This window comes from Loa loa, assembly GCF_000183805.2.
Source record: "Loa loa unplaced genomic scaffold supercont3.335, whole genome shotgun sequence".
Lineage (NCBI taxonomy): Eukaryota > Metazoa > Nematoda > Chromadorea > Rhabditida > Onchocercidae > Loa > Loa loa.
Genome location: NW_018108515.1, coordinates 14,799 through 26,677, shown reverse-complemented (window position 1 = coordinate 26,677; position 11,879 = coordinate 14,799). Strand labels below are relative to the sequence as shown.

The 11,879-nt window shown below is 30.2% G+C and overlaps 1 protein-coding gene across 2 annotated transcripts in view; it reads right to left on the bottom strand.

The window, feature by feature from the left end:
- LOAG_18496 overlaps positions 1-11,879 on the bottom strand; it is a gene marked incomplete at both ends in the record, with an annotated part of 26,664 nt that overhangs the window by 12,156 nt on the left and 2,629 nt on the right. The window contains 10 exons of one of the 2 annotated variants that reach the window (XM_020451155.1): positions 1,871-1,969; positions 7,476-7,574; positions 7,700-7,798; positions 8,102-8,302; positions 8,506-8,613; positions 9,256-9,363; positions 9,732-9,818; positions 10,836-11,037; positions 11,279-11,354; positions 11,668-11,791. In XM_020451155.1, coding sequence (XP_020305082.1) covers positions 1,871-1,969; positions 7,476-7,574; positions 7,700-7,798; positions 8,102-8,302; positions 8,506-8,613; positions 9,256-9,363; positions 9,732-9,818; positions 10,836-11,037; positions 11,279-11,354; positions 11,668-11,791 — 1,203 coding nt within the window. The remainder of the gene's footprint in view (positions 1-1,870; positions 1,970-7,475; positions 7,575-7,699; positions 7,799-8,101; positions 8,303-8,505; positions 8,614-9,255; positions 9,364-9,731; positions 9,819-10,835; positions 11,038-11,278; positions 11,355-11,667; positions 11,792-11,879) is intronic. The other variant, XM_020451156.1, reaches the window with a different exon arrangement.

The following is an 11,879-nucleotide window of genomic DNA, read 5'->3' as shown; positions in this document are numbered from 1 at the left end:
AAAAAATTAAGTTAGAGTTAGAGCTCCAATTACAAAATGTTTCATGAGTTAATTAATTAAATGAAAAATTTTTTTCCAGCTGAAAATAAAATATAAAAGTAAAATGAAATTTAAAAAAAATCATTGCAAACTATTACAAGTAATGATCATTAATGGTCATCTTTTCAAGTAAGCAAACCATATTTTGAAACTTTTTAAATTAATAGATTTCAGTAACTCTTAGATAAATAAAAATCAATAATTTCAAATTTCAGAGGTAAATTCCGAAAATTTCGAATTTCGATAATAAATTTCAACAATTTCAAATTTCAATAACAAATTTTAACGATTTTAAATCGCTTCAAAATTTTCAAATTTCAATAACAAATTTTAACGATTTTAAATCGCTTCAAAATTTTCAAATTTCGGTTCTAAACTTTAACAATTTCAATAATTTCAGGTATTTTTAACAAAACAAAAGATTCTCTTTTTGTTTTTCATAAGCATTCAAAACAAATGGACAATAAAAGTATTTTCACTATCTTCACCTTACTATTCAATGTGAAAGGAAGTGTTTAATAGTTGTGATCTTACAAATATTTCGCGGGGGGGGGGGGAGGCGGGGGAAAATGAAACGAATACAGTGGGAATTTCCCGGGAGAAAAAAGAAGGCGGATATAGGCAATTTCTGTAGTGTAATTATAAGCCTAAAATGTAATATACAGTGATCGATTAACTTAACAATAAGGAAACAATCACAAACTCATAAAGGAATTTTCTTTCTCCCTCTCTTTAGGAAACTAAAGAAAGATTAAATAGATTAATTCCTACAGGAAGCATTAAAACGAAATCATTTTCATCGGAATTATCAAATCTCCGAGGTAATTTACCTATAACGATGACAGATCAATGTGACTGGAATCAAAGTAAAGGTGACATCTGTTGCTAAAAGATTACACTTAAGTGACAGAATATTATGACAGCACGTTATAAAGACAGAGATCTGTCATATGTACCACAAATTTGTATAATTGTCAACTGTCAACTATCAAAGTATTTCATAAAATAGAGGAGAATGGATCGGAAAATGGTGATTTCGGTATGTCTTTCTTTATCCTTTAATTTCGTTATAACGTCATCCTTTGACAGTCTCCAGTGGATGACATTACTGGAAAGTGACAAAGTACCGAACCAAAATGCGGAAAAAGTTTAATTACGAAATTAACACAGATGTATAAGTTTGATTGAATAATTTTCATATTGACATAGCCAACAAATAAGACGTAGGAAGGAAATGGATGAACAAGTAAAGTGGAACGAAATACCAGTTCGGAAAAAGGGGAACGAAGAAAAGACAGGAAGGAACGGTCTCTTGAAATTTGAAATAATTTTCATCCATTCAAATCAATAACAATTTATTATTCGATATCAACCAACCAATCAATAAAGTAACTCACGCATAACTTACGTATAACTCACGTACGTTTCAGACAAGTAACACAGTAATTCCATTTTTGGACTGATTGATTCTTCTCCACGTAATTTATCAAATATATTCACTTTTAATCAAGTAAAAAGTTTGTTAAGATTTATGCTATTAAATTGGTACAGTAAATTATAATATGATTACAGGTAATATTCCTTCTAATAATTTCTTCCATTATTTTAAATTACTAGATAGACGGTTATTTGCAACTGAGAAATCTCGTACATTCCATTTCAGCTCTAAGAAATCTCGGGAATATGCAATGGTAATTGCAAGCGTAGATGTGTCTCTATCAAATCGCATATTTCATTTCTCAACAAGATAATTAATCAAACTTTTGAGAATAATATTAAAAAGAAAGTTATTCATTTACTTGAATTTATCCATTCAGAAATTAACACTAACCTGATCAGTAGCATCTACCGGTGTACCAGCATCCAGCAATGACTGGACACATTCCGCATGTCCACGAGCTGCTGCACAATGTAAAGCTGTCTCACCATCCTGTAATCGATTAATGTAATCGGTCATCAAGATATTATCCAGAAATTTCTGAAATAATCCATCAGGATTTATTCTTTGATGAAACTGAAACAATTAAGAATTTTTTCGACCTTTTGAATGTAGTATTGTTGAGTCAAACTGGGATAGTAATATTTTCAAGTCATTTTAGACTAAAGAGAACTGAAGACTACAAATGTATCCGGATAGGTAAGAGATCCGGAAAAGGAAACAGACATGGACAAACACAAACATATGCGCATGTGGCACAATGGATATTAAATCGGAGACAAAAATTTCACTACGATAAGGTTTATACGAAGAATGAAGCAGCCATATGCATACAGTTATTTCCGGAAATTATAATCCTGATTCAGGATTATAGTTCCCGGTAAAGTTTAGATGCAAATACTATACCGAAGCACACAAAAAATAGTCCCAAAATTGATTGCTTTCTAAATTAAACTTCTCTATATAAAAATGCCTTAAAATATCTAGCATATCTCGGTTGTTCATTCTTTAATAAAATCCAATTGTTTTTAGTACCAAGAATGTAATGAATTATGAAAAGAAATGATATGATAGAAGTGATAAGAAGTGATATGATATATCAGACAGATATGCTCGAAGTCTCGAATCATCTTAAGTCATTAAACGATTAATTATCCTAAACCTGAACATGGATAACCAATATCTGATGATTCTCTTTTATCAAATATAACCTTATCAATTCCACTTCCAATATCACTATTATTATCTTATCATAAATAGAGTACTGTTGTACTGTTGCACATGTTACCGACTTCATTTTAAAATAATGAAATGAAAAGCGCTAATCACGTAATTGTCATAACAATAAAGCGCATTTGTCCTAGATAAACATGAGGTTTTGAGAGATTTATTGCTTATTTCAATGAATGGATATCTAATCAATCAATCAAAATTTCTTCTTTTTCCATCATATCACATATCAACATTTTTTTTTTTGCTTTGAAATAGGATGAAAAAGGAATTTTAATAATTAATGACAAAGAAAAAAAGAATGCAATATCAGTTATGTGATATTTGATAAAACTTCTAGAAATTGAAACTTATCTGATAAAATATTCAATGATTCTCTTATCCAATGACATAATTCAATTGTACAATAAATATGTATTCTATAAAAACAAAAGAATAAAATAACTACCGTATATGATAAGAAGAGAAGAAGTTACACACATACACACACACACACACACACACACACATACATACACACACATGCATACATACATTCATCACAATAATCCCTAACTAAAGCAAATCCCGCATTCCCGAGTCTTTCTGGTGTAACTAACAAACATTCATCCATAAAATAATGGATGAAAATAAAAAGATGCAAAGACTTATGGAGAATAAATAGCACTTTGAAAAGAAAGGATATGAAAATACATCGAAAAAACCAGTATTACTATTCACAAATGAATGAACATCATGATTAGCATACTGTAACCTGTAAAAGATGTCCTCCATGTATCTAAGTGATCACATATATATTCCATCCTTAATAGAATCTCTCAGTTCACGGTAAACAACATATCAATTCGATGGAAAAATCCATCCTACCTGTATTTGACGTGGAAAAAAGTGATGATCAGATAGAACTGAAGAAGGTCAACTTATCTTTTTTCACGTAAAGTATTATCATTGAAATAAATTTAATGATAAGAAAAAGATGGTAAGATGAAAGATGATGATATGTTCGATTTCATTTTCACGTAATGAAGGTTAAATGAATGAAGAAGTAAAATTGAGAAGAACAAAAAGGAAAGAGACATTCCATTCTTCTTTCATAAAATAGATGGAAGGAGGATAGTCAAGTAACTTCTAGCAAACTTTTTCAAAAATTTCAAGGAATTTTTCAAAACGAAAATTTCAGACTATGAAGGTTAAAAAGGGAAAAAAATCACGGTATTGTAAATTGTGAAATGAAATTTAAGATGTGATTCGCATAAACTAGTAAATTAATTCCATTTATCACTTATCACTCTCAGAGATATTTATTTGCTATGGCTGAACAAATGTAAAAGTCCATTAAAAACTAACCATTGTAGAACCACAATATTGATCCCAATCTTGATGCATATCAGTGATGAGTGAAATAAATTTTGTTGTAACAGGTGTTAAACGTGAACATGGAGATGATGATATAGCACTGATCGGCATTGATCCCAAACAATGAATACCAAAAATATTATTTGATTCTTAAATTGATAACTTGCTATATCAAATATGAGCAACAAGAAGATGTATATGTGACGATAGAATGGTCAACATGGTCACTGACTGATGGTCGAATGTCTGGACAAGCTGTAGCTAAATGGAATAGATGTAAAGTATGAGAGAAGATTCGTGAAATTATCTCGAACAACAAATCGTAGCATTACTTAAATCCACCATCATAATATTTCATTCTTCTTCAACGACATTTGCGCCACAAAAGGAAAAGGATTGAATATAGGACAATGGAAATATCTTATCAAAATAGGACTGTCGTGTTGAAGTGATAAAAGGATGGAACTATGAAGAGTACAAAGGACAGTGCATTCCCGTATAGGTCAAATGTTGTAGTTCTTGATCATCGTATCAGCACTAGCAAAGTCTAAGATATTTGGTTCCAATGAATACTGTCACCATGGAGATTTCCACCAATTGCGCTCGCCACTATTGCCATTCATCTTTCCTACATTATTTTGACAATTACCAGAATCCAGAATATCAAATTTATCTTCTATCAAAAGAAAAATTTTTCATTCAATGGTATGTTGAGAATGCGTGATGAAGCTTTACCATGGGTGACATTTGCTGTGACAGTATCCGATCTGGGAATTTTTTGTCTGCATTAAACAAATTACTCATAGGATAGTGTGAGCTTGGCCTATAAGTGGATGTGGAACAGGAAATGGAAGTAAGACTGCACTCTTTCTATTGGACATATGACATATAACAAAAGGGCATTTAACCATCACCAAAAATTTGGTATATGTCACCGATGGGACAGAGAAAGAGAGAGGGAGAGAGAGAGAAAAAAAGACCTAGTTATCAATAAAACAAAGAAAGTCAGGAATGATAAGCCGATGGATGATTAAAACGGATTAAATGCCGATATTCAGATAAAACCGGAAAAGAAACATGAAAGGATGAAGAAAAGATAATTCAAATATTATAATGTATAGGAAGAGGTGACAATGAAACAATCGAAAACACAGTGTTTTATTCTCGATAATTGATGATACCGGTAGGGTGACGATTATCTCATATTTTTACTGTCACCAAACTTGAACACACACAATACACGCACACACACAGACACACACACACGCACACATACACACACACACACACACACACACAACACACACCCATATCGTATCGAATAATTGTAATCCTTTTATAAGTTGAAAGGAACATTCTTGTCATTGATGTTAGTTAGTGACAAGAGAATGATATCATATCAATCTGATCATTTTAATGATTAAGTATAGATGCAGAAACTAGTAACTGTTACTGTTACTCGAATGAATATCTATCCGTTTATCTACCTTGAAATTATACATAACCTGAAATCCTTTCAGGAAAAACAAAAAAAGGATGGACAGAAAGACTTTTTAGCTGGAAGAGAAATGAAAACAGTGAACAATTTTTATGATTGCAATGAATAATAAAATTTGCGCATGAATGAATAAATCTATAATTTTCATTCAAAGTATGTATAGCCCATAAAAATGAAGGTAGGTCCTAAACTAAGGCCAAACTAAAGCTGTATTACTTGGCTATAAGAAGAGAAAGAGGCCTAGTAGCCAAGAAGAAAGGAAAAGGGCCTTTTTAATTCAAGCAAAATAAGCGATAAACCTCCACAACTCTAACCATCGTCATATCATCTTAACTTTATTCCATTCTCATCTGGTTGCCATAGTTACTCTCATTGCTCGTTGTTACTAGAAACAAAGTAGACTAAAAAAAAAGAAAAGAACTTTGACAAATCTATATTACTGACTTGAAAAGTAAATAATCAATACAATAATTTAATTATCACCTAATAAGTGGACAATAAATAATTGAATGGTCAAATTCTATGATTTAAAATTTATTTGGGAATATATTCCTGATGATATAACTTTGATCAAATATACCTATCATTCTGATGGTCATTTATTGAAAAAATTCTTCCAAAAGTAACCATGAACAAGATATAAGTATGACAATTGTGACAGTGACAGGTGTAACAGATTTGACTATCGATGAGTTAAATCCTTAAATTTATTGAAAAAAATTTTTGAAATTGAAAGAAAATTCTTCATCATTCGCCACTAACCAAATAAACAACAATAAACATAACCGATGAGTCATATCCTTAACTTATTTAAAGAATACTTCAATACAAAAAAAGAAAAAAAGAAAGCAAAATGGAACATTTCTAAAGAGTCTTTCATTTTGCTAAAGTCATTTCAATAATGCCAAATATTCCCAATGGAATTCTCTTCTATCCCTTCAACAATCTTAACCTTGGATATTGACCAACAATCGAAAACTAACCAAACAATAAATTTCATAAAATAAAAAAAAATTGAACATTTATTCATTTATTAAGAGGAAATATGCATTAAATCAAATTTCACAATTTAAAATTTAAATTTAAAATTCCTTTCTTCATTTGAATCAAACAAAATTCCACAAACATTTCGTTGGATATTATTACTTTTAATTTTCAACAACCATTTTGATAAAATATTTGAAATAATCAAAATTTGAAATTTGAACAGATACAACCACAAAATGATACATTAGCACAACATGCATTCCGTATATAATGTCAATTAAAAATACATTAGAGATAAAGATCTCCCGGATTAGACTGAAAATGAAAATTGATTGAATTTTATTTACTTCTACGTAAATTCTGTTGTCAAATTAAAAATACATTAGAGATAGAGATCTCCCCAACTGGACTAAACTTAAATTGATTGAATTTTGTTTACCTCTCGATAAATTCTGTTTACCTCTAAGTACTCTCAGTGGGGTAATTTAATGGAAAGTGTAGGATACGTAAGAAGGTAACAATTTAAAGGAAACTTTATGAATACTTCCAGGTGATATGATCGGATAGATTACCTTTTTTCTTTTGAAAGAGAGAGAAAGAAAAAGAGAGAGATTCTACAAATCATTTCCTCTCTCCGTTCTCCGATCTGCTTGTATTCCCACGAAAAAAAAAAAAAATCGGCCAGGATTCATGAGTTGCCCTCATTTTACCCGACAATCGAAATTTTTGTAAGAACAAAGCGCAATTCCTATCAAAAATTTTTGTCATCCCGAATGTTATATAAAGGTTATTGGTTGGATCGGAATTTACAAAGTGTTAACTTCTAGTTGTTATCAGAAATTTCCGTCATCTCAAATGTTGCATAAAGGTCATTGAATTGATCGGAATTTATAAAAGGTTAATTTCTGGTTGTTATTAGAAACAAACCTGATTTTTGAGATGAAGAGGTGGATTGAACTTGCATAATATCCCAAGAAGTGCTGCATATCCATGCCAACTTGCAATATGCAATGCTGTCTCATTATGCTGCAATATTAAGGAAAATGAAGATAGTCTTTTGCGCTTAAAAAGAAAGAAAAAAAAGAAATTTCAAATGACATTCAAAGGGATAAAGGACAATTTCAAAGGAGAAAAGAATAGTCATTTTATACCTCATCTTGTAACGATGAGTTAGCTCCATGTTCAACTAACAATAGCGCCGATTCAAGTTGCGCATAACGAGTTGCTACATGAAGTACACTTTCATTATTCTGTAATATTTCATCCTTTTAAAACTTTTCCTTTCTATTACTTCATCTGCTAATTTTATTTTGTCCTACACGAATAGATATCAATTTTAAATGGTTCCTTGTTGTTTGATAATAATTTTGGCGCAAAAAGTTGCTTTTGATACTCACCATAACAAATGGAAAGTATCAAAAGGTAGCATGACAAATGCGCGAATATTTCAAAGCTCAAAGTTCACTATTTCATCAGTGGATATTGTAGAATTTAATTTTAAGATAATTAAGCAAAATTAAGGAGCAATTGTTGTATTCGTAAGTTAAACAAACCTTGTTGACAGCATTAATGTTCACATTTTCCTCATTGATAATATAGCTTACGATGTTAGTACGACCATTCCGTGTCGCCCAAAAGAGTGGTGTATCACCACGTCGATCAGGTACATCTAATGCAGCACCTTTCATATGCAAATAATGTACAACATCAAATTGTCCTGCACCTGCAGCTACATGCATCGCTGTTTCACCCATCTGAAGCACTTCTAACAAGAACAAACATATCAATCATAATTAAACTTTGCTAATATGGATAGATGGAAGAAGTAAATGAGTATCATAAAAAGAACGGAAAGAATTAATGGTTAATGTAAATCAGAATATTATAAACTCTTGTTTTGCATGATATAGTAATAGATGATAATATCATTATCAAATCTTATCTCTATAAACCTTACCCGATTAGCAATATTTAAATTGATTCGATGTAATACAGCCAATTGATCAAGTCCTGCTAAATTACCTTCTTCACATGCAATTAGCATTGCTGAGACGATTAATTCTTCCTGTAATATAATGCTTACTTATTAGTAGTAATTAGAAAGTAAGTCACATCATTGGAAGATGTCATTATCCAGGTAATGATAAATGAAGTCATAGAAAGTGTGGGAAACAAAATAAGTGACAAGAATTTAAGAGAGGCTAAAGATCAATGAGTAATTGTGGTAAATTTTAAGTTTGAAGAGTAATTAAGTAAAACAATCATGATCAATGTCTTTTTTGAGTCATCTCAAGTATTGCAATTACGTGATGAATTTTTTCATTGTTAGCTGAAATCTTTCATTTTCAATATGCTAAACTGAACTATGTATATTTCTTAAGTAAGCTTTTAAAAAAATTAAGGTAAAAAAGATATAATGAATAGAGGACAGTCAACCCTATTGTCACGTTATCACAGCTAGTCTCAACACTATTACACCTTATTTTACACCTTATTTCATTTTTTTTTCATGTCATTTTTTTCATTCCTAAGGATATTAAAAAGTAGTTAAGCGCATAATGCAGGACAGAAATGCAGGTGCAGGATAGAAGTGCAAGTGGAGGATAGAAATGATTTCGATTAAATTACGCAATAAGTAAATGAACATATTTTTGTCAACGCTAAAGCTTACAACGAACAAAATAGAATAAATTAAAGTGAAACGTACAGGATCGAATCGTGAACTGACCGATCGACCAGCTTCTAAAGCTTTTTGTATGGTGGATCGTGCATCTGCGGTCATTCTATTGCAAGCTATTACGATATCTACAGCTCTCTGAAATATATCTCTTTTATGTTATCTTAAATTCAAACTGAAAATTTATAACAAAAACAGATATCCTTTCCGTAATATGTAAATCAGGTAAAAGATCAGATAAAGGAATTCGGATTACATATTGGACGACAGGTATTTTCAGGAATATCTTTGCAATATTTTTAGAATCCATCTAATACGTATGATTAAATTCAAGTTGATATCAACCGGAAACTGTTTTATGTCAAAATAATACATTAACCGTTTCTACAAAAAAAAAAAAGACCGGAAAAAATATGAACATGTATAGGAAATGTGCGCAAAATAAAGATGCCATTAGGAAGATATTTTATTGATGAAGTTAAATATTCAAAAATTTAAATAAATACCCTCCATCTTAAGCGTATTTTGAAAGAACGTATTTGTGCCATCGAAATCATCGAGTATTGACGAACATCATTAACCAATCCATCAGGCTGTAAGAAAATATCGCTTAGATTATATGACAGAAAGATGATAGCTTCGACAAAGAAATCAGTGCTATTCATAGAGATGACACTTTCGAGATAAGATAATAGATAGGATACTGATAACCTATACTTTTTCGGAAATTTGATATTGGTGGAAGAATGAATAAAAATTATTCTGATAAAAGGAATTTGCTCTTTGAAAAGTCAATTTGATTCTAACTTTAGCATCTTTTCAACTTTCATTTTAATTTATTTTTAGCTTAATTTCAATGGAAAGGACAAAATTTCAAAAACTTTTAGCAATATTAATATACTTCTATAATAGAATTGTAGTAATTCTGGAAACTTTTTTCCCGTTTTTTCAATATCTTTTTCATTATTCTTTAATGATTGTTTAATTTTAATTGAAATCAATCTCGGCATAATAAAGAGGAACTGATCAGCTCATATTGTCATAAAAGTTTTTTAATGGAAAAGAAAATTCAACTCTTTTAAGATTGAATTCTAACAAACATATTTTCAAGCATCTGTGAGTGTATCTGGAGTAGGGAGAGTAAAAAGACAAATGAAATATGTGACATTTCTGAGCAGAGAAAATAACAATTCAAAATGACCAAATCTTGAGTGGTAGCGAATATTTTCACTAGAAGAGAAATACATTTTCACATAAGTTAACAAAAATTTTTTTCATATTTTTAGTTTGATAAAAACTTTGATAAAAATAGTTTGATAAGACAAAATTTGACAAAAATAAAGTTTGATAAAAATTTTAGTTTGATGAAAATAAGGCAAATATTTAATCCAAATATTTAATCCGTTAGTAACTAAAGTTTCCAAAAATAAAACAATCCTCAATATTATCTTCATTTATAATCAAAATGAAAGGATTGGAAAAAAAATTTCTTTTTTCCTTAGAAATTTAAATCTTTTTGTAAATAATTTGAAAATAAATAATATAAAATTACTTTTGATATGATAAGAAAAAAAAAAGATCTTTCAAGATTGATTGATAAAGAAACATACGCCTCGAATCCATGGATGTCTGAGACATTCATCAACAGTGGCTCGTTTACGTTGATCTCGAATAAATAGATGACTGATAAAATCTTTTGCATATGGTGAAATATGTTCAAAATAACGCTCGCTAAAGTGATAATTTACAGCTGATATATTTACAAACGTTTCATCACGTGTTTCACCAAGAAACGGTGAACCACCACTTAATCTGAAAATAATAATTTTGCAAAAATGATAAGAAGTGACAAGTGTGTATTGTACTAATATAGTAAATGATAGATAATTATTCACGAAGAATGTTATCAGTAGGCTTTCTTATCTTATCAAGCATGATATAAAGGTGACAGAAGTGAAAAGAACGGTAGTCGAGAGTCAATAACAATCAATAACTATCAGATTAAGCTTATGGGCTTGTTAAAGAAATCTACAAAGACATATAACAAACTAACAATATATAGGTGACAACGCCCAATGCCCACATATCGGTGGCAGTTGATAAGGGTTCATAATTGACAACTTCGGGAGCTGAAAAAATTTAGTAAATAATCTATAGTAGCAAGAAGGAAGATATTAATATTTATGCTGCTTTGAAATTTTAAACTTTAATTTTCTATTTATAAGTTTGATAAAATGACAGTTTCTGTAAATGTTGTGACATTAATGTCATCAAATGAAAATATGAAATGTGCAAACATCTGTTATACTTCCTTATTCCAATCATAATTTTAGAAAATAATTTAGTTAAAAAAAAATAACACTGGAAATATAACTCGCTAATAAACGACAAAGAGAAAGAGAGAGAGAGAGAGAGAGAGAGAGAAAATTTAAATAAACTTACCCACAAATTCTGGTGTACCTATCATATCTTTAACAACCGTTCCCGGTAAAATCCTTCTTGAAAGACCAAAATCAATGAGTTTAATCTTTGATTCACCTCTCTTCCTGAGCATTACATTCTCTGGCTACAAATAAAAATTTAATTTTTTAATTAAATAATACACATACTGTTGAGAGAGAGAGAGAGGAAAAAAAAAAGTTCATTTGAACGAT